Raw genomic sequence first — 23,757 nt, 5'->3', positions numbered from 1 at the left:
TCTTTACAAATACACTCATCGTCAAAAAAAATAGATGCACCCAGAAATAATCAGGAATGAAACTTGGGGGTAGGTTTGGGTAGGTTTGACATTGTGAGACATCCGAATGATTCAGGTTTCATGCTTGGCAGCGCATGCGATGTAAGCAAAGACTTATCGCTGTACCTGACTGACTACATAAGGTCGTCCAGGATGGTCTTATCGACGTATTGCGCGCGATACTGGTCATGCGGATATTACCATAGCATGCTGTTGGCGGTATAGTGGATATAAGGCACGCACCAGCGACAAGAAGGGTCTGGGAGAGCTACACGAACCCTGAAGAGGGAGAACGGACGGATTGTCTGACATGCGTGGAGTGCGGATGTTCAGCGAGCAGTGATGCCCTCCATGAGTCATCCTGTTAGTGCCAGCACCATTGGGAGACAGCTGCATGACACAGGACTACATGCACGCAGACCATTACGACGACTGCCCTTAACACCATGTCAGTGTCGCCCAAGGCTACAATGGTGCGTGCCAGACTGTCATGAAGTGACTCAGAATGGCATCAGGTCATCTTCATTGACAAGTCCCGCTTTTGTCTTGGTGGAGACGAACGAATTTGTGTGTGGAGGCACAGTGGTCAGTGCCAAGAGGAACGGTTTGTTGTCACGTGTCACATGACCAGAAGGCCTAGTGTCATGATGTGGGGTACAATTTCGTAGGATGCCAGATCACTTTGGTTTTCATCACAGATACTTTGACAGCCTAACATTACATTAATGAGATCCTGCAACCAGTGGTCCCTACCTTTTCTGAACGCACTGAACGTGCTGTTGCAACAGGACAACGCTCGTCCGCATACTGCTGTCGTCTCGAGAGCTTGCCTTGAAGACACAGCTACTATGCCATAGCCAGCTGCATCGCCAGACCTATCCCCGATTGAAAATGTGTGGGATGTTATTGGATGCACACTCAACCTCTACCGCAAAATCTGCATAGACTGTGTGAGAATATTGAAGCTGCATGGGATGGATTATTGCAGGACACCATTAGGAATCTCTACAACTCCAGGCCGAGAGGTCTGGCATGTTGCGTTAGCAAACATGGCGGCCCGACACCATACTGAAAGACATTACTTCTATAGGTGTAGCTCAATAAATATTGCCCACATTTTTTTATTAATTAATTATTCCCGGTAACCTTTATCTTCATTCTGAATATCTTTGCAATCCGACACTTCCTTCTGTGTGCAACTATTTTTTTGACAATGAATGTATACAAAGTGTTTTCTTTAAGCATTACATTGAATATCTGTAACTTGTATTTGATACAGAAAAGTATTGGCACAGACAGCCACATGATCATATGAAGTTTCACCCCACAAAACAGGGATATTATGGGGCAGCTTAATTTAGAACAATACAATACAAAGGATTTCATTAATGCATTTTTGATGTAATTTACTGTTTTTCTCTGTAAAAATCACAATGATTACTCATATTTACGTGTACCAGCAGGTTTTTGAAGAGTCAGTATCAGGATATTAGCAGTGGTTCTTGGTATTGCCCAATCCTACTTATTTGTTGTGCTTGTACTGTTTTGGATGAACTTGATACGATGTGTTATAATAGCACAAGACATAAACTACGGCGGCAGTGCTGATGGAACGTTCTTGTTATTCTACCTCCCTTCCTGAAGATGGAGCTGAGGTGTCAAACTACTAAAGCCTGAAAAGAGTGGAAACAGTTCATCAGCGTAAAGCCCCTCCTCTTTGGTGCTTTGGCGCGCAGCGTTCCAGTGCAGTGGTGTCGCTACACCGTGGTTCTGCCGCCATTGCTTCGGCAAGCCTGGAGAGAATATGGCGGGCATGAGCGCTTCAGCACCCGGCGCGGTTTCACCCGCGGGTCCAGTTGAGCAAGGGCTAAAGGAGGCTTTAATTGAGACACTGACTGCCATTCTTTCGCCGGTTCAAGAAGTGCGTGCCGCTGCGGAGGAGCAAATTAAGGTGTTAGAAGTAACAGAAGGTAAGCGCTTTAGTTATGGCTAGTTAATAATAGCCCACCCGGTTATCTCCGTTTACACTGCTGCTCAGCGAAGTGCATGTCACCATGTGAACCTCAGAGGCGCTGGCCTATGTGAAGAAAACTCAGCATCTGCACTTAAGCATTTTTCAAGGTGTTAGACGTTGTTTTATCGGCGTAGCACTTGGTGTGAACGGAGCTGCTTCAGCAGTTCTCAGTCACCCTCTAATTCACGGAGCATTTGGGGTTAGCAGGCTGGCAAGCTGGCTTGTGTCGGCGAGCGACACGTGCAGTGTGGGTGTAATTTTACTCATGTTAAACTGATCCTGGAATAAACAAGTGCTCATCATTAAAACGCAAACGAGGTAACTGTCTTAGCTGTAACAGTTGATAGTTTGCAAACTAACATTTTTGTAGTAAATGTGTTGTCGTTAGCCGCATTAGGTAGCTAGTTAGCAATATTTTTGCTATAGCTAACAATGTGGCTACATTTGTTGGTCATGTCCGCTGTGTTGTGTATAGTGCAATGTATCTTTGCAAGAGTAAGAAAAGTAACATACATTTTACAACAGACCTTACTACTATCGAGGGGGTTTAGAGTAGCTATATAGTTTATTTGCGGATACACTCGAAGCATCACAGTAATTACCGGTGCTCCCACAGGATGTGCTTCCCGCCTAACGTTAGTTGCATCCTGCTCTGTCCGTCAGCAGCGTTGCCTGCTTTCCAAATGTAAAGTTCAGTTTTTACTATAATTTGCTTAAATTGTCTTTTGAAGTCCACTTATATCTTCTGAATACATTCCGCTCTACAAAGACTCTGAATCTGAAGATTGTTTCTGGAGTTAAACATGAATGGTGGTGTGTGATTGATGATAGTTAGGTATCATTAGGCAGGATGATGGGTATCAATTCCTATTTCAGTGTTATTTCGATTCACAATGATTCTGTCTACGGTACAAATACCAACGATATTGTATTTGAAGTAGTTATTGTATTAATAATTTCTTTCACTAATTCTCTTCCAATATCATCTTTCTGTTTATAAAGGCGTTAACGGGTTTAATACAGTATCAAAAAAACTAACGTTAGTTAAAAACTAGGAGTGTACGTGGAAGGGGCTAGTTGCCGACCCGCACTCTAAACTCCGGACGTGACGTTACATTGTGGTCGAGAGGCTTAGTAGCTACCGTACATTGCGGTTTTTTTGTTTTTTTTTACATGGAGGGCATGGAAAGCATTTTTTTGGAAACGCTTACACTGTGACAACGTTGACAACCTTTTGATCTGGTGCTCACATGTAAGTTGCAATGTAATTCCTCAAAGCTGTTACAGCGTTATCTGAAAATTTTCTAGAAAGTTGTAGCAACGTGGTGGATACGTTGTCAGTATGTTGTCACAATCTGCTAGAATTCCTCAGTTCCCTTACGTTGTGTATTGAACATTTGCCAAGATGCCAATAGGTAGTCGTCCTGTCATAGGGCAGTGTTACTTAATAATGAGGTTGTGACGACATTGTTCACACAACGTAAACAGCATAACCTTTTGACAACGTGGTAGCAACGTTGTAAGAAAGTAGACAATGTTGTGTGTTTGCTGGGTGTGGCTAAGCCCCAAATGACTAATTTTTGCCCTATATAGTGAACTATGTGAGTTCTTAAATTTGGACTTCTACACAAAAATTGTGCAGTAGCTATAGAGAATTGTGCACATGTGGCTGAATCTCAAATCGCTCTTTGTTAGACACATTATTCACTGTTTGGGTGCCAGTCATTATTTTAAGACCTACATATTGTACTACATAGGGTGCCATTTGACATTCTGTGTAAGTGATTTTGAAATAAAGTTGGTTGTGTAGTCACTAATGATTTACACCTTTGCATGCTTAATGGCTGCCCAGCAGTGAAATATACTTTAGTACTGAAAGAAGCAAAAAATCTAACATTAGGCCAAAATTTTGACACAGTTGTGCTTTGTTAAAAGTCTCTAACATTTGACCGATTCTCTTTGATCGTTTTCCCTGTTAAAATAGAGGCCTCTCTGTTAAAAATCGTTTCTCTCATCTAATAAGAGTAATGTAGAAGTTCAGTCCACCGTTTACTCCTGTACTCATGAGAGCCGAGAGTACTGGGGGATGTTCGCTGATATTGGTATCAGCAGAGATTTGTTTTGAAAAGGTTTCAAAGGTTCAAACTGTTATTTATGTATTTACTATAGTACTGTACTGTACTGTATTATCACATCAGAGGTGCAGAATGTTTAGGTGGTGCTGGGCTACTATACTAAACTAACATTCTGCATTTTATTCATTCATTTATTAATTTGTATGTCAGGATCGGCTGATATGTATGTCAGATATTGACATCAGCTTGCTTTTTCCCATATCAGTGCTATCGAATCTAATACTATTTAATAAGTGTCATTTGCTGTCTTTGATGCACCCATGCTCAAATGGCTGATGTTTTTCTAAAGTGACTTAATCTTTGGGCTTATTTTATATTTTGGTGCATACCATTCTGTAATACAGTAAGCTCTGTAGAATAAAGACACTTTTAATAGAAAAAAAGTATTTAGAATTGGATCAAAAATGGAAGAAAATTTTCTCCTCACAATCATAAAACCTTATTGAACCTGAAAATGTTTTCGCACCAATAATGTTTATCTTTTTGTGTTTTATTGCTAAAGAATGTAGCTCTATTGCATTAATGCTGATTATGTTGCTTGCTTAATCTATGATGGGTGCATACACTTATATCTACTTCCCCATATAATGAGGCTGATTTTGCAGATGATGGAATTTGCTGTAGTGAGTCCTAACTGGCCTCTGCATCACACTGAGGAAGCTGTTGTGTGCTGGGTGTCAGCAGTAACATTGTTTCCCGGCCTCTAGTGTCTCTTTGAGCTAAATCCTGGCACAGAGAGACATGGCACCTCTCATGAACTCTGAACATATTGTAGGTATACTTTTACAGAAGCCAGGAGTAAGTGAGAGTTGTAGTGAAATATGCATTTATTCCAAAAAAAACCAACATGAGGCTGAAATTTTCATGAAGCTGTCCTCTGTTAAAAGTCTAGCATTTGACTGATTCTCTTTGATTGTATTACTGTTAAAACAGAGGCTTCGATAAGTCAGATGTGACAGTGCTTTCGTTGATTAAAGTGGAAACAGTTACATTTCCTTTACATTTCCACCACAGAGTTTGGAGTTCACCTTGCTGAGCTCACTGTTGACCACCAGGGAGCACTTGCTATTCGCCAGGTGAAGGGACATTAATATTTCAGGAATTTATCTCAGAAGAGTTGTAATGTATAGTATTTTCTTCATCCATTTTATGTCTACTTTTATCCACTGCAGCTTGCCTCTGTCATTCTGAAGCAGTATGTTGAGACCCACTGGTGTGCCCAGTCAGAGAAGTTCAGGCCACCAGAAACTACTGAAAGGGTGAGGTGGTGTTTACTTCTTTGGTTGAAGTTCAGTAGAGTAATGCGTTGCAAGTAGGGCTGTCACAATTATTCTGGTAAATACAGTCTTTGATTATACTTTACCTTCTCAGTGAATCACCAGTAATGTGCATTAGTTGGCAGTTTGTGTAATGATAGTTTTTAATTCTCACTCTGGGCTCTCTGAAAGTGAGAGAGTCCAGTAGATACACCTATTATGAATTGGCACATTGTTTTTTTTTTTTACTATTATTATTATTATTATTTGTCCATTTTTTTAAATTCAGTCAGTCTTGAATTATTTCACTCTTTGCAGTTCCAGTTTTAATTGGCTTTTTTTTGAAGAAGAAGAAGAAACAGCTCGATTAATCATCAAAATAATTTGTATGTTGCTCAGTTACTGAAATAATTGATAATGCCAGCCCTAATTGTAAATTGTTGTTCTTGTGCTTTTCATAGCCTGCATTTATTTTGACAACGTGTGTTGCTCTTCACATTTCTTGTGATCTAGGCCAAAGCAGCAATCCGTGAGCTTCTGCCAGGTGGCTTGCGGGAAGCCATCAGTAAGGTGCGTTCCAGTGTGGCCTATGCAGTGTCAGCCATTGCCCACTGGGACTGGCCTGAGGCCTGGCCTCAGCTCTTCACACTTCTTATGGACATGTTAGTCAGTGGAGATGTCAGTGCTGTACATGGTGCCATGAGAGTCCTCACAGGTACTGACCCCTCTGAGTTTGTGCAGATGTGGCTATCTACACAATTTGTCAAGTTTATCATATGCACAACATGCCAGGACATTTATGCATTGAAATGCTTGTGGTGAGGCTCAGACAAACACTCTACAGAAAGTAAATAAGTAAAAAACTAACTGAAATATATTAAATATACACAAAATATAGAGAAAATACAGATAAAAATATACACAAATAGAGAAATGTACACATATACAGACAATATACATTTTAAAGTGACTAAGTGACAGTGTTATTGTTCTTTAAAGTGGCTTAGTGTTAAGGTGTTATTGTCCATAGCAGAGATGACATGATGTAATAGTAATACTGACAAAAAGACTGAGTGAAATGGTATTTAGTGAAGGACCCACAGCTTCACAGCTTGTTCAGAAGCCTGACAGCCTGTGGGTAGAAACTGTTCATTAACCGGGTTGTCCTAGCCTGTATGCTACGAAATCTCCTGCCTGATGGCAGGATGGTGAACAGGCTGTGTGCTGGGTGGCTGCTGTCTGACTGGATCTTTTTGGTCTTCCTGAGGCAGTGGGACTGGTAGACATCCTCTAAGGCTGGTAGTCTGTTGCCTATGATGGCTTCTGCTGTCCTCACCACTCCTTTAAGGGCCTTGCGGTCACAGGCAGTGCAGCTGCTGTACCAAACAGTGATGCAGCCTGTGAGGATGCTCTCTATGGTGCATCTGTAGAAGTTGGTGAGGATCTGAGGAGGCAGACCAAACTTCCTGAGCCTGCGCAGAAAAAAGAGACGCTGACGGGCAGATCTTACGATAGTGTTGGTGTGGAGGGACCAGGTGAGGTCATCAGTGAGGTGTACGCCGAGGAACTTCACACTGCTGACTCTCTCCACTTCGGCTCCATTGATGAACAGGGGAGAGTGACCACCCCTCTGCCGCTTCCTGTAGTCCACGATCATCTCCTTTGTTTTGCTGATGTTGAGACAGAGATTGCTGTCATGACACCACTCTGACAGAGCGCTGACCTCGTCTCTGTAGGCTGTTTCATCTCCATTAGTGATGAGGTCTAGGATGGTGGTGTCATCAGCAAACTTGAAGATGATGTTAGATATGTGTTTGGCTACACAGTCATGTGTATACAGGGAGTACAGGAGGGGGCTGAGCACACATCCCTGGGGAGCCCCTGTGCTCAGAGTCAGTGTGGAAGAGAAGCTGTTCCCAACTTTCACCACCTGAGGTCTGCTCGTCAAGAAGTCCAGTATCCAGTTGCACAGATGAGAGTTCAAACCCAAGTCTAACCATTGTACAGTGCTGTGAAAAAAGCAATAGGAAGATCATACTAACATTCAAACATGGTAGTGGTAGAAAAGAAACAAAATTATTGTTTTGCAGTGGCCTTGTCAAAATCCTGTCTTGAATCCAATAACAGTATATATCTGAATTAAAGCAGTGCTGCAAAGAAGACTGACTCAAATGCTTCCACAGGGATACCTTTGCTTAAACAAAGTAGTCATTTTGAAATGTGTTTGGTGTTTTAAATTTTATTTATTTATTTATTTATTTATTTATTTTTATTTATTGTTTTGTCTGACATTTTATTGAAAGACTAAAAGCATTCAATGAGACATTATATACTTGAAACACCTGAATGTTCTCTTTACATTCTGGCTACAGATTTGTCAGTACATTCTTTTCAGATGTGATAAATGCCATGAGAAGGATGTCAGGACTGTAATGTCATGTTAATTATTGGCACATGGCAATAAAAGAACAAGACAGCAACAACCTTTGATTAATTAAAGTTTTTAATTGATGTAAGATTGACAATAACCAGCTGTCATACAGTCAAGTCTACAAGAATTTGGACAGTAACACTTACAATGTAGATCTGTTTAGACTAAGTACATGTGTATCACACACTAAAAGCACAAATTGTATAAATATGTTTGTTTAAACCAAACATCTGCTCTGTAGAGTTCACCCGAGAAGTGACAGACACACAGATGCCCCTGGTTGCGCCTGTCATTTTGCCAGAGATGTACAAAATCTTCACCATGGCAGAGGTATTATATAAAGTTTTTATTTAGCCTGTTTCAGAGACCACTGTGTACCCTCTCACTGGGTTGGTGTTGACTCTCTAGAGTTTGATTAATGGCTTGCTAATGTTCTCGAGAAGTGCACTAATGCCCTGTTGTCTTGTGTTAATGCAGGTATACAGTATTCGCACACGATCCAGAGCAGTCGAGATCTTTACCACTTGTGCCAACCTTATCTGTGCTATTGAGGTATTTGAAAAGGTGAGGATTAGAAGAAGAGGGGTTAGCAAAAAAAGTAGCTGCAGTGATTGATTTAGACATAAAACATTCTTTTTCTTTTTTTTCCCAGGGTGCTGCCAAAGCTTTGATTTTTCCTGTGGTACAGCAGTTCACTGAGGCGTTTGTGCAGGCCCTGCAGATGCCTGATGGACCCACTTCAGACAGTGGCCTCAAGATGGAGGTCCTCAAAGTAAGGAATTGTTTTGTCATGTGGGTTAGAGCTATCACTTCTGATGAAAATAGTAAGCAATTGATATACTGATTTTGACAATAAGTTAATCAAACTTTTTACATCCCTGTTTATGTATATATTTGTTTTTATGTACGCTGTATTGCCAAAAGTATTCACTCACCCATCCTAATCATTGAATTCAGGTGTTCCAATCACTTCCATGGCCACAGGTGTATAAAACCAGGCACCTAGGCATGCAGACTGCTTCTACAAACATTTGTGAAAGAATGGGTCGCTCTCAGGAGCTCTGTGCAGTCCAGTCGTGAAATTTCCTCACCACTAAATATTCCACAGTCAACTGTCAGTGGTATTATAACAAAGTGGAAGCGATTGGGAACGACAGCAACTCAGTCTCGAAGTGGTAGGCCACGTAAAGTGACAGAGCGGGGTCAGCGGATGCTGAGGCGCATAGTGAGCAGAGGTCGCCAACTGTCTGCAGTGTTGATCGCTACAGACCTCCAAACTTCATGTGGCCTTCAGATTATCTCAAGAACAGTGCGTAGAGAGCTTCATGGAATGGGTTTCCATGGCCGAGCAGCTGCATCCAAGGCTTATATCACCAAGCGCAATGCAAAGCGTCAAATGCAGTGGTGTAAAGCACGCCGCTGCTGGACTCTAGAGCAGTGTAGATGTGTCCTCTGGAGTGACGAATCACGCTTCTCCGTCTGGCAGTCCGATGGATGAGTCTGGGTTTGGTGGTTGCCAGCAGAACGGTACTTCATCATACATCATATTAAACCCTGTCGATTAAGAATGGGATGTCACTCACGTTCATATGTGTGTGAAGGCAGACGAGCAAATACTTTTGGCATTATAGTGTGTGTGTGTGTGTGTGTGTGTGTGTGTGTGTGTGTGTGTGTGTGTGTGAGAGAGACCATCAGGCTGTGAGACCTGTAGGGGAATTGCGTTGTCATCATGCAGCCTACTAATCTTTTATTTATTGATGTGTATATATTTTTTTAATTGCGTTTGATCAGTTAATCATGGCAGCCCTAGTTGGGGATAAATCATTGTGGAATGCTGTTGCCAATGTATTTAATTGTTAAGCTTCCTTTCTCATAACAGGCCGTAACTGCGCTAGTGAAGAACTTCCCCAAATCTATGGTGTCCTCCATGCAACAAATTCTTCCCATTGTGTGGAATACACTGACAGAAAGTGCTTCTTTATATCCTTTCATGTTTGTCCTCTTATTTATTTAGCTCTTCTTGTTTTGATACAAAAATAGTTGTATATGGCTGCTGATACTATATGATTATGTACTCATGTAAATCCAAGTTAAGAAAATGTGTGTAGCATTTTATCCCATTGCATACTTTTCTTAGCTCTGCCTACTTATGTGAGAACAGAAGTCAACTACACAGAAGAAGTGGATGATCCAGTTGACTCTGATGGTATGTTTTTTTTAATTTTTAATATCTGAAAAATAAGCCTGCTTTTTAAATGCTTGTGCCACTTGATGGAGCCAAGAGCAAAAATAACAGTTCTTTCAAAGTGCTGCTTTAAGCGTGAGGTTAACATATCCTAACCCAGAAAAAAAAATTGTAAAGGCAACTAATGAAAAATTCTGTTTTAAATATTTATGTACTGAAAGATTGTGATTGCGCCCAGAAACTTACAATTTTGGAGGGGTCACGAAGAGTAAAGGAGCAGGAGAAATTAAGTGAGCAAAGGGGAGAAAGCTGGTCTGTTTTCATTCCATCAAATGAGAGTGTTTTTCTGATGCCTTGGTGGTCGGACACAAAGTTGTTGGTCACTTTAAACATTACGCCTTGGCATATTCCTGCCAGGCATGCGCTGTGTGATTTTGTCCTGTTTTTTTTACACACACACAGTCACAGCCACCTGTACTGGAGAGACGCAGGCTAGCAAAACGGAGGCTCAAAAATCTACATTTGCTAGTCCGTCTATGCCAACTTTACTTTGTTTGACTGAATAGAATTACGAGATATAAGGGTTAATGTATTTATTTATTTATTTATTTTCCTTCCCATATAAGCGCCTGCTTATAGTTTCAGTGCACAGTGTGGTGCTAGTTAGCAAAGCTGTTTGTCAGCGTTTTTGCTTAGTACTCTGATGTGTGGCTTATTATTTTGAATGAGACAGCTTTATTGGTAATTGTCCATAGATAAAGAGCAAGATTCATGAAATCGCACAGCGTATGCCTGGCTTTAGATGACATCACAACTTTAACTAACCAGCCAAACAAAAGATTCCAACAAGATGTCAAACTCCACAAGTGAGCACTGCATTCGCCTTGGATATGGTTCCGTCTGTTGCTGTGCTACAGAGACTGTTGTTGAGAGAGACAGATGAGGCACATAGGATCAAAATAAAAAATGTACTTTACTTACAGCTGTACACTTATGCTTTCCTGACATGCAACAAAACCCACTCTTCTCCACTGCAATGTTACTTAATTCAAGGTAGTAAATGTAGCATAGCTAGTTAATGCAGGCCATTTAATCAGTTTTTAACAGTTTAAATTAAAATACACTGCGCTCATTTGCACTTACAACTACTAAATTCTAAGTAGGTTACTTAGTATGGTACTGGTATCTGCAAGTACTTAACATATACTCTGAACACAAATGGTATCAATGTACCACTCATGTATGTAAGTGTAAATAGAAATTTATTATGTGTCAGCCACTTTTATTGTTTCTGGAGGTGGACAATGTGATGATACTTTAGCACTAATCGTGATAAATTTCGTTATTGTGATAAACAGTATGCTTTTCTGAGCATGTCAGGGATATAGTTAGTACTTGTAGAATATGACAACTGCATGTTTAATTACAAAGACAGCATAATTAGTCCTCTTTAATTTGATTCAGTGCAGCACAGTATGTAAAACATTGAATGAAAACAATTGCTGTACTCACTATACACTGAGTTTTTAAATGTGGCACTACTAGAGCACTTTGTCAAATATTGTGATATTTATTATCATGAAAATGTCAATTGTCATAATTTTTTTTTTTCCCCATATCGCCCACCCCTAATTGTATATTGTAATTTTTGTCCTTTTAAAATTGGTATCAATATCAGCTGCAGAATGTTCATATTGGTCAGGTCAGTGATCTTTGAGCACAAAGCTGTGTTCACTAACTTCTGTTTTCTTGGGTTGTGTGTTCAGGGGAGGTTCTTGGCTTTGAAAACCTAGTCTTCAGCATCTTTGAATTTGTCCACACACTTCTGGATAACAACAAGTTTAAGAGCACAGTCAGGAAAGCACTACCAGAGCTCATTTATTACATCATTCTCTACATGCAGATTACAGAGGATCAGGTATGGTTACTCCTCTTTATTTGTACCTGTTCTTGCATCTGTGCTTTTCCGTGTCCTTCAGTGGTTGTTTTATTGTCTAATCCTAGAGTGTTGTCTTGCCATATAGATCAAAGTTTGGACTGCTAATCCTCAGCAGTTTGTTGAGGATGAAGATGATGACACCTTCTCTTATTCTGTCCGAATATCTGCTCAAGATTTATTGCTGGTAAAAACTTTATCACCTTTTAAGATCTTAGGTGAAGGTGTCAGAGTTGTGGATTAATCTGACCAAAAATACTATCTAAAAGACTTGAAAGCAAGCAGTTACCAATCAGCAGGACATTATGTGCATAATTCAGGGGGCATGTTGTATTTATGTATAATAACTATATAATGGGTTAGGATTAAAATTTTGATTAAACCTTTCAATTAAGCTTGTACTTCATGTTTATTAACATCAACTGGTGTTTATCAGGTGGTGGCAGCAGAGTTCCAGAATGAGAGTGCTGCAGCTTTAGCAGCAGCTGCAACAAGGCACCTCCAGGAGGCAGAGCAGGCCAAGAATGCTGGCAGTGAGCACTGGTGGGTTGAAAACAAGATCTGTTGAAGTGAACTGGTTAATTTGTGCAATTTAGTGCTTGGTACATTTAAAAATAGTTAATAAGGAAGTGTAGTAGTAATAATAATGGTAATTATAAGTCTAAATTCAGTTTCCAACAGCCATCATTTCCAAGTACTGAGAATATATGTATGGACCTTTACATACTGGGAATTTGTTACACTCTGTAAATGGAGAGATTTTTCTTTTTCTTTTGCTGGTATGTGTGAAAAATGTTCTAATTTAACTCCGTCTATGTTGCTTAGATGCTTGTTTAAAAAGGTTTAGATTTTTTAAGCAGTTTAGATGGTTTAAACAGTGTATGTCTGTTTTGCTGCTGTGCTTATCTGGGTGATGGAAAGAAGGCAAATAGTACATTTAAAGAGACTTACATGGCTTTCAGCACAGCATCCAAAATGGACCAGTCGGCAAGTTGATCTTTTTGCATAATACCGTATGATGAATGTGTGCTTGCTATTTTTATTTTTATTTATTTATGCACACCATCACACCTAATCCTGAATTAAAGACTTTTGGCTGATCTTCCAGATCTTAGAAATTTTGATTGAGCTGAAAATCATAATTAACTAATGACTTCTTTATGTTTTTGAAAATATAAAACTTGCAACATGTAGAGTATCTTTAAAGCAACATTATATAACAACTTTACCTTGAAATAACAGCTTCAAAATCATTTTGATGGTACAGTGACTTATAATAGGGAGAATGGCAACTAGAGAGAAAAGTTATTTCCAGTCTGGGCCCGAAACATTTGCTGTAGTGCTGTGTACCTTTGGAAGAGCAGGTACAAAACCTCTCATGAGAACTGCGTTACACTTTACCACGGCACACATCAACAAGTATGCATCTTCAGCTAGCTATAAGAAGCTGACTCAGTATGGACATCATGGCAGAGGCTGCCAAATGACTGAAGAGTAAATCTCTGACTGGCTTAAGAGAGATAAGAAATAAAAGGATGCAAGACAGTCTAATGGCTAATGGGAAAACAGAAATCCAACAGCAGAGTCTACCTCCCTGTCAGCGTTTTTTGTGAAAGATTGCGGCGTAGGCTGTAACCTTATCAGTCTCATAACGTCAGTCCCGTTTCAGGCTTCCATGCAAAGAAAAATCTCATGATGGAACTTTTTGTCAGTCTTTGTTAGTCTCATGCCAAATAAGCCTTGAAAGTTTGTAAACTCCTGTAATAAAATCCTGTAGTATTACTCTACCTTGTAAGGTGACATGGTTCTTTCACTTCTGAAGTTCTCAGCATGTGCATATGCCGGATTACATCTGAATCTGAGTCAGAATCCGACTCCATGAGCATGCACAGTAGGAAGGCAAATGGACGCAGATTATGCTATTTTGGTTGTTTACACACAGAAATATAGAAGTTGAAAGTGTAGTATGAAGTATCCATATGCCTGCGTGGCGCATGTGCATGCGTAAAGGGAGTTGTGTTCTGTATCCTTCAGCTTGTCCACAAATGGTTGTGTACTTTTGGTGGGCGGGCTCAGCACGATTTTGTATTTATGACAGTGGTGTAAAGGTGAATTACACTTTTTACAATTTTTTTGCATAATGCTGTTTTGAATAGGACTGGATAATTTGACTACTGCAATACAAATTTGAGTCCACTACAGAAAAACACATTAGGCCCTGCTGCTTTTTAATCGCACTGGTTTGGTGTTTTTTTTTTTTTTTTTTGTTTTTTTGTGTTTTGTTTTGTTGTTTCTTATGTATGTATACAGGTTTCGTAATGAGAATCAGTCAGGTGAAAAAAAGTAATATCGTTGGTTATCACACTGAATTTTCTTTTGTTTCTGTTGTGTTGTGCAGGTGGAAAATCCATGAAGCCTGCATGCTGGCTCTGGGCTCAGTCAAGACCATCATCACAGAGAATGTTAAGAACGGTCGCGTGCAGTTCGACATGCATGGCTTCCTTGCCAATGTCATCCTCACCGATCTCAATCTAGCAAGTAAGTAAAAATCAGTCTTTACCTTACTGTGTAATAGAGTGCCAAGTTGTGTTTTTATACATGAAATGTAGGCAAAAGAATACACCATTTTGTCAAACGTCGCCGTGCCTTCCTTCAGCTGCCTCTCCGTTCCTGCTGGGCCGGGCTTTGTGGGCAGCTAGTCGCTTCACTGCAGCCATGTCCCCAGAGCTCATCCAGCAGTTTCTGCAAGCAACAGTGAGTGGTCTACATGACAGCCAGCCACCATCTGTCCGTATCTCTGCTGTGCGTGCTATCTGGGGGTAAGTTTAAGATTGTTTTTGTTTTTGTTTTTTGTTCTCCCCCCCTCCACTCTGTTCTCCCATCTCTTTTTCTTTGTACTATATTGAAGCTGCTTAGACCTCATCCACACACATCCTGGTATTTCTGAAAACACATCCCATTCACATGTTTTGAAAAGATCTCTGTGGACACCAAGAATATTTTCAAAAACCCCTTGCATCTATACAAGAACACAAATTGAATATGCAAACTCACAAGAGCTTGCCAGCTAAGTAGGTGGCGTTAGTGCATCATAAAATTTGATGTCAAATGTCTGAAGAAGATTAATATATGGAGTATGATGTTGTACTAAGCCTTTTGCGCCTGTTTCAGACGCCGTTCAGATGCATTCTGCCGTTGTGTTAGGTACAAAACTGGCACATGAGCCTAACCGCAGTTTTTGGGACATGGAGCACAGAATGCGCTTCTCTTGCTCATTCATATGCATTATAAGGACAGACATGCAAAATGTGCGAAAAGTAGGTTCAGATGTTGAAAGTGCAGCTGACATATTCCACTCCAGTTTGCTCGATCGTGGCTTTGAGCAAGTCATGGTGACTGGTTTTGCATTGATTTTTGAAAATGAGCTAAAGCAGTATAAAGAAGAACATATAACTAACTAGTAATCAAGCAAACATACAAACTATGCTCTTTTCCCATTCATTTACTTTGGTTTCACAATCTTCAGACAATAAAAGCCATGTTCATGTTACACAGCAGCTTGTAGCAGACTTGTCAAAGGCAGTAATCCAGAAATGTGTTTCTAACAGTGGCTCTAACTGCTGTTAGTCAACTATGGCATCGGTACAATCCCCGCGGTGCAACTATATGCAGAACTAAACGGCTGTAGTTTGTAACCATTAGTATTTCAGTGAACTATAACGGCAGTAATCAGTAATGATTTATTCCAAACTAACTTTGTAAAGTTTGTAAATGTTGGTGACTCGATGCTGCTGTTGCTGTAGAAAACTGCCGTAACACTTGGAAGAGCTTCGCTGACGTCAAGGTCCGATATGATTTGCTTACAGCTTACAAGGTCTGATTGCCAAACGGCAAAGGATTGCCATGTCCTCTTATATTAAAGAATCTCTGGCCACATGTCTCCACTTCTTGTATGCGTCGTTTCAAAATAAAAAAAAAAAAAAACTGTTTTATCATTGCAACTTTGACATTTGATAAAATATTGAAGCAGTGGTGGCGATAATTTTGCAGCAACAGGCTTCCACTGCAAAGTATATATAGCAAAAACACTAGTAGGTTAGGCCATGCCAACTCACAGATGGCCTGGCAGGTCATGTCCAGGGATTCCATTACAAACGCATACTTTTTAGAAAATTTCACAACTGTATTCCACATAACTTTTATTATCTTTGATTTTCCCCCCATGTCAGGTAATAAATTGCTTCCTAAACACCTTTTAAACTGCTTATTAAATGCTAATACCTGGGCTGAGCTGATATTTTAACTGGGTACAAAAACATCACTACGAATAATTTTTCACTATAAATTATTCGTAGTGATGCTTCAAAAAATGTACAGTTCGTATCAATTTACTAATGATCAAGTAATCATTAGTAAATTGATACGAATTGTATGTTTTTAAAGCATCTACATTTCATGTTTGAGCTTTAAATCTTTCGTTTTTTTGTTGTTGTGCGATATGCATTCATACACTGGGATTTTTCTTCCTTTGTGAAATCCTCCAAATAAACAATAAAAGAAAATCATGGCACCTTGCAGATGTCTACTTGCATTTGGCAAAATTTGTGAAACAGCCCACATATGTGTGTCTAGAAGACTGAGTGCAAAATATGCAATGATGTGGCTGCAATATGCACTCACTGTCTATGTTTAGTAAACTGTGTTTTTGTAGCTGGAGTAGGATTTACACCCCTGTAGAATGTTTTTTGTGTAAGAACTTTATTTCTTAACACCCATGTCATCATATGAACTTTCAGTTTATCTTTTGTCTTGAGCTTGTTTACAAGCAGTTGCATCAAGGCACATTCTGCACTGCACCCTGTTTTTGTACATACACCTGGCCCAGTTGGTTGCAAACGCAACAATGCAATGACTATCTAAAACTACACTGTGGATGGGTACCTCTGACTGGGATTAAATTCTTAGCTACACTTCTTATTTGAGTCGGCTCCCCTTTTTTGCAACTTAAGAGTCCTGGAAGGCTTTACAGTAGTGGTTGAAACATTGCTGTGGGGATTTGATTGCATTCAGCCACAAGAGCATTAGTTAGAGCGGAAGTGATGTTGGATGAGTAGTTTTGGATCACAAAGGCCACTCTAACTCATCCTAAAAGTTTTCGATGGTGTTCTAGAGCTCCAGAGAACGCAGTCCCACTGCTCCACACCCCATAGCCTAATGCTGGGGAGCTTTATACCTGTCTAGCTGACACATTGGGTTTGGCTCTTATGCTGCTGAATTTACTCATTAGAAGGAATAGATACTTTTGGACATAAACAAAAAAAACATGCAGGATTCATATGTGTGGACTAGGAATGTAATGGAAAAGCAAAGACAAAGTAAATACTAAACACAGCCAAATAATCAAATGCACCATTACTAACCACATAAAAACAACCCAGTTATCAACCATGTTGGATAGTCCTGACGCATGTTTAGTACAAGACGACCATGAGCAAGTTAATGTTGTAATGTTAGTGACACTATTTTCCTGTGGATGGGTGCCCAAAATTCATTGAAAAATTTCAGAAATATCCTTATTGGTGTGGAAGTGGCCTTAAAGGACCCACTGAAATTTAAGATGCCTTTTTGTTTCTGACCAAAGGTCGCGCATTTGATCACAAGCTCCAACTAACGTCTTTTGAGAGCTGCAAGTGTTAAATTAATGTATGCTTATAACAGATTGAAACAGAGTTACTGAGTTTCTCATGTATATGTGTACCAGGTACTGTGATCAGTTGAAGTTGTCGGAGAGTACCCACGTCCTGCAGCCCTACCTGCCCAGTATCTTGGAGGGGCTGGTACAGTTGGCAGCGCAGTTCAGTTCAGAAGTCCTCACCTTAGTCATGGAGACCCTTTGCATTGTGTGTACAGTGGATCCAGCTTTTACCACTAGTGCAGAGAACAGGATCTGCCCTCTCACCATTGCCATCTTCCTTAAGTACAGCAATGGTATAGCCTACCCTTTTTTTGTTGTTCATTTATGTAATTTGTGTTCCATGAAGTTCAATTTTTCAGGATTTCTTATACATTGTTCTTTCTTCATTTCATTAGATCCTGTGGTGGCCTCCTTAGCCCAGGACATTTTTAAGGAGCTGGCTCAGATTGAGGCCTGCCAGGGCCCTATGCAGATGCGCCTCATCCCTACACTTGTGAGCATCATGCAGGCGCCGCCTGATAAGATTCCTTCAGGCCTTTGTGCTGTAAGGATTTCTTCCTTGGCTTAGGTTTCATCTTCTACTGAATTTTCTCATAACACTCTTTCATGAATCACTAACTATTGTACTTTCTGAACAGACAGCTATTGATATCCTGACAACAGTTGTTCGGAACACTAAACCTCCTCTGTCTGAGATACTTGTGTGCCAGGCTTTCCCTGCCGTGGCCCAGTGCACCCTTCGCACCGATGACAACACAACAATGCAGGTGAGTAGCTGTTAATAAACATAGTCCCAGAAGTACCAACTCCCAACATGGGCAGTGGTAGTTGTTGTTCTAGGTAGCAATGACAATGATAGTAGGTAAGACTGAAAGTGTTTCAATGATGTGACAGAATTCTGCATCCAGACTTTTTGGTGTTAAATTTGTAGAACGGTGGCGAGTGTTTGCGGGCGTATGTCTCAGTGGCTCTGGAACAGGTGGGCCAGTGGCAGGACGAGCAAGGCCACAGTGGCCTGTGGTATGTCATGCAGGTGGTCAGTCAGCTTCTGGACCCCCGCACGTCTGAGTTCACTGCAGCCTTTGTGGGCCGCCTGGTTTCCACCCTGATAGCCCGTGCAGGCACACAGCTGGGGGAGCAGCTGGACCAAGTATTGCGTGCCATTCTCAGCAAGATGCAGCAAGCCGAGACTCTGAGTGTTATGCAGGTAGGCTTTCATCCTCTTCCACAAGAAAGGAAAGAGGGATGTCTGATTCAGGCATGTTTTAATTGATTGGTTATCTGCTATATTATGCCCGATCTAAAGTGAATCTTATTTACTTTACATTTTGTGCCACTGTTTAGAGGTGTCAGGGAAAAGATGATATCCATGACTTGTGGCAGTGAGGCATATTGGGAATATGTGAACATGGACTTTGAATAATATATGCAATACCAGTTTATGTAACTGACTTACATTGGTAGGACTAGACATATGTAAAATGTGGGTGCTTTGGTATTTCGCTTCAAGTATATTTTTGGCTGCAGTATATCATTTTAAAGTGTCACACTCTACACATTGCCCACATGATTTTAGTGTTCCATTTTAAAGTAATTGGCAGCCTACCTTTCCTAAATTAGATTTATAACTTTCATGTACTTGTACGCACTGTAGACCAAGGTATCTACAAAAATGCAAATAGAAAATCAGGACCTTGTGTTGGCTAATACTCAGTATTAAAGCACGCGATTAAGTGGCAAAAAAACAGTACATCTGTAATAGAAACGTTACAACACACCAATGATTTGGGCTTGTATTTCTTTGTAATTTGTATTCAAATTGTAGTATCAACACACGTAATTTTCTGGCATCAGTATGATGTTCTATTTCACATTTTTAAGAGAATGTAGAATTGCACTGGATTTCAGATGTGTTTTAGCCACTCTGTATAATACGGCTGCAGCCAGTGAGTGTGTTTTGAGTGCGAGTGTGTTTTTGACAGTCTTTCCTCTCTTATTCTCTTACCCTACAGTCTCTAATCATGGTGTTTGCCCACCTGGTCCACTCACAGCTAGAACCTCTGTTGGAGTTCTTGTCCAGTCTTCCTGGGCCCACGGGAAAGCCGGCTCTGGAATTTGTCATGACTGAATGGATGAGCCGCCAGCATCTCTTCTATGGGCAGTATGAGGGCAAAGTCAGGTGGGAGCTTGTGACCTTCTCTGGTTTCTGTCGTTCACAAGGTTAAATCATAAGAGACTGAATCATTGTTCTCTGATCATTTCCCTCTGCCTGCAGTGCTATAGCTTTGTGTAAACTCCTTCAGCATGGTCTTAATACCAATGACAAGCGTCTGCAGGACATAGTAGTCAAAGGAGAGGAAATCTTTAACCAAGATGAAGGAATTCGCACACGCTCCAAATCTGCCAAAAGTAAGACTGCACATTTCAACAGCTATTAACCCAGCATGCCCTCTAGTGGTCAGTATTGTGAAGTCTGATGATAAATCTATTTAATGTGTTTCAGACCCAGAACGATGGACCAACATTCCCTTGCTGGTGAAGATCTTTAAACTTATTGTCAATGAACTGTCCTCTGTAGTGGAGGCTAATGCAAATAGAGCAAATCCTGCAGATTGGAGTCAAGGTACTGCAGTCACCAGGGTTGTAAACTTGCATGTTGATGTACACAATAATGTGTCATTTTCGTGTAAGAATTGAGAGTTAAAGTAAGTCTGCTGGAAATGATCAATACTTGGATCAATGTCTCTCTCTCATGTCTTCCTCTCACACTATAGCAGTGATTGAGCTTGTGAATGTCCTATTTGCTTTCATTCATTTAAAAATAAGTGTTCAAACACTGAAAGGTGGTTGATTCCTTCACATTTTGCTTAAACAGCTCAACAGCTTATGTGCATGGAGATGAGAGATGAGTGCCATTTACACTTAAGAGTGTGAGCAATCTTACTTTGCATGGGCCAAAATCTACCTTGATTTAAGGCCTTTCCTCATAAACCTTTGTTTATACTAAGTGAAGTTCACACTGAGATTATGGGGCACAGCTTTGGCACATTTTAGTCAATGAGAGTAATTTGACAATTAATAAATTTCAGTGAACTGCACTATTTGAAACTGGCACACAGCTGGGGGAGCTGTGTGCCAATTAAAGGTAGAGTTAAGTGAAAGGTTGCTTAGAGAAACTGGTGTCCATTTCAGATTCAGGAGGAATGTGGGAGGATCAAGAGGAGGATGAGGAGGAGGAAGAGGATGACGAAGGATTAGAAGGGCAGCTTCTTTCAGACCTCATATCTTCTAACAAATATGGTGAGAAATGGACACTTTTTATAGAAATGACTTAAAGCCCTTGATCTTTAGGACAGTTTTGTTCAGTAATAAATGGATACTTTTTATATAACAAACTAAACGACTGTTGTATCTGCATCATCCTGCAGTTTTTCCTGGAACCGGTATAATTCGCACAATTAGGGGAAAAGCGAAAAGGCAGTTAGTAGTCTGTCTGACCTTAGACTGTATGTTGATGTAGGACCACGTCACTATTCCAAGCCTGTTTACACGTCACTATTCCAAGCATCTTAGTAGCATCATCAGTTTAAGCTGTTGACTCCACCCATTACCTCGGTGCACTGACGATGATGACGATGATGACAATGATGATGATGATGATGATGATGATGATTTTTATTCATTTATTTTTTTCCACCACAACAGCAAGTCAGAATTTATACCAGTATATCAAATTCATCACATTAGAGCTTTTCCTTTTAGACATTCATTGCTTTTGGTTCTTTGTGAAATACCTTGATTAACAAGATTTTTTTTCTCAGATGATGATTATTATGAGGATGATGATGAAGATGATCCAGATGCCTTGAAGGATCCTATATATCAAATTGACCTTCAGGTAACTTGCTCATTGTTCATTTCTTCTGCATTAAGGGGTTTTAAGGAGTTTTGTTTACAGTGAACTTTTGCTTGTAGAGTCTGTTCTTTAAATTCCTTTTTGTTTCCAGGCCTATCTGACAGATTTCCTGACTCAGTTTGCCCAGCAGCCTTGCTACAGCATGTTTTCTGGCCATCTAAATGATTCTGAGAGAAGAGTCTTGCAGTCCATTGGTATCTAAGCTGTAATTTTCCCCATTATCAGTGAAAAAAACTCTCCTTTTTCAGTGTTTACCACTTGGTCATACGTTTCCAAACTTGGACTGGAGTGGACTTGGAAAGCCGTTTTAACTGGCACTTGCAAAACCCAGGCACAACTGAGGAGCGTTTTTCAAAGATGATGCACTTGCTGACATGCCCTGCCCTGTCTGATGGTCTGTTGAAGGAAACACTGAAACAAAAAACGCTATAGAAAAAGGAAAAGGTGAGAATCACCCTGAATGGACCCCAGAGGGGATTGGAAGGGTGGAGCAAATGATACAGTTAGTAGGGCACAAATGTTGCCCAGTGGACTAAAGTGAAGCTTTCGGTGTAATGAAAAGGGTTAAAAAAGGGTCTGTGAGTTCTTGCAAAGGGACCGATATCAGTATAGAAATGGTTAAGAAGTATCAACTGTTGTCCATTTGTAATCCTCTCACTTTACCAATTCATGGTGTTCTAAAATCTTTCTGTAAAGGAAGGCATATTTTGGCAGATGAACTTTAACTTTGAAAAGTTGGAAATATTGGCGGCCTTATCTGAACAAATAGATTTGTTATTATAAGCTTTTGTAAGCTGTGTCTTTATGGCTGCGCAGTGTGGTGGGTATGAGGGATTCATATTGTTGCCATGGTGATCTAAAGCCTATTTGTGTCCTTATATCCACTGGAGTTTTGGATGAGATTTCAAAATAAAAGGCCCGTGAAAGTGTCATTTTCAAATTCCATCTTTTTGTCTTAAATGCCTGTTGAAACTACATTTTGATTCTCTGCATTTGGGCACAAATGGGCACTACTGCCAAAGATTAGTGACATCAGAGTGTGTTGCAAACTTTACAAGTTTTGTTTTTTGTAGTTTTGCTAACTACATAACTAAGTTGGAGACTAAAAAGTGGAGTTTAATTATTAGTTAAGAGTATTTAACATTTAGTTTAATTGTAAAGTTAAATTAAAGCAGCTGCTGCACAGTGATGGCCTACATCTATGGTTCTCAGTTCTCACCTTGAAGTACCCTGCATGTTGTAGTGTCCACTGCCCTGCACAGTTTCCTTTGCTCACAACATACCTGATGCAATTAAGCAGGTCATTAACACACTCTTGAAGTATGTAAAAGCAGGAAACTAAAATATGAAGGGTATCTGACATCCATGCAGGACCAGGATTAGAAACCATATAGTGCAGGGGTGTCCAATCTTATCCTCAAAGGGTCGATGTGGCTGCAGGTTTTACCTCAAAACGAGCTGTAGCACAGCTGAAGACAAAACCTAAATTAATAATGTGAGCTCCTCTATTACTGAAATGAAAACCTGCAGCCACACCGGCCCTTTGTAGATAAGATTGGACACCCCTGTTGTAGTGCTTTAAGGCTCATCGTATTGGTTGTATATACCAGGGAGTGAATTAGTAAATACGACTAAACATCGTTAGGGTGCTTGTTCAAACCCATCACGCGGAAGAAAAGCACGGAGGTGCTGAGAAAAACATTTGCTGTATGAAAAGCATATCGATTTCAAAAAAGCGTCGGATGTGTTTTTCTTATATTCACTGTTAAGTGTAGCGTTTTGTAAACTTGTCTGTCACAGAGTTTCTCAACATGTTAGCCGTGAAACACCTACCAGTGGTCCGGGGTCTGTACTCAGGGAAGGCAGTAGTTCGTAGTAGGCTGGTAACGTCACTGTAAGTCATAAAAATCGGTTCACTGCTGGTGGGAAGCTATTTTATGATGAAATGAGGGAATTCATCAGTAGAGCTGGCTTTCTTCCACCCTGCAAACAGTTACGTTGTGACAATGTCAGTTTTGGTTCCCACAACGTTGTCTGCTTGGTGCTCTCTACGTTGTCACAACGTTGTGACGTTGTCGGACAACTTTCTAGAGGTTGTGATAACGTTAACAAGACAGCAAAAGTAATCTGTACTACGTTGTCTGTACGTT

General features: G+C 40.3%; 1 protein-coding gene across 3 annotated transcripts; it reads left to right on the top strand.

Annotated features, from left to right (window-relative positions):
- The first annotated feature begins 48 nt into the window (after positions 1-48).
- Positions 49-22,547, top strand: ipo9 (importin 9). Of its 3 annotated transcripts, none has more exons than XM_036559713.1 (24): positions 49-2,009; positions 5,203-5,264; positions 5,361-5,447; positions 5,958-6,159; positions 8,117-8,205; positions 8,353-8,439; positions 8,528-8,647; positions 9,755-9,855; positions 10,023-10,081; positions 11,827-11,978; positions 12,085-12,183; positions 12,433-12,539; positions 14,395-14,534; positions 14,653-14,815; positions 17,758-17,984; positions 18,087-18,235; positions 18,330-18,458; positions 18,623-18,898; positions 19,704-19,870; positions 19,967-20,100; positions 20,195-20,314; positions 20,884-20,991; positions 21,513-21,589; positions 21,699-22,547. In XM_036559713.1, exons 1-24 carry the CDS (start codon positions 1,844-1,846, stop codon positions 21,807-21,809), a joined length of 3,132 nt encoding a protein of 1,043 aa, XP_036415606.1. In that variant the 5' UTR covers positions 49-1,843; the 3' UTR covers positions 21,810-22,547. The 3 variants fall into 3 exon arrangements, with proteins under 3 accessions (XP_036415606.1, XP_036415608.1, XP_036415607.1); XM_036559715.1 differs by lacking the exon at positions 49-2,009 and adding an exon at positions 2,267-2,371; XM_036559714.1 differs by lacking the exon at positions 49-2,009 and adding an exon at positions 2,454-3,305.
- Positions 22,548-23,757: the final 1,210 nt, after the last annotated feature.

The sequence above is a fragment of the Colossoma macropomum genome, unplaced genomic scaffold, assembly GCF_904425465.1.
Source record: "Colossoma macropomum unplaced genomic scaffold, Colossoma_macropomum, whole genome shotgun sequence".
NCBI lineage: Eukaryota > Metazoa > Chordata > Actinopteri > Characiformes > Serrasalmidae > Colossoma > Colossoma macropomum.
This window is presented reverse-complemented; position numbering and strand designations above follow the sequence as displayed.

Coding starts and splice junctions, on each gene's coding strand:
- ipo9 (XM_036559713.1), top strand. CDS start 1,844: ATGGCGGGCATGAGCGCTTCAGCACCCGGCGCGGTTTCACCCGCGGGT. Junction 18,236..18,329: donor TTCCTTCAGGCCTTTGTGCT/GTAAGGATTTCT, acceptor CTTTCTGAACAG/ACAGCTATTGATATCCTGAC. Junction 18,459..18,622: donor ATGACAACACAACAATGCAG/GTGAGTAGCTGT, acceptor TTAAATTTGTAG/AACGGTGGCGAGTGTTTGCG.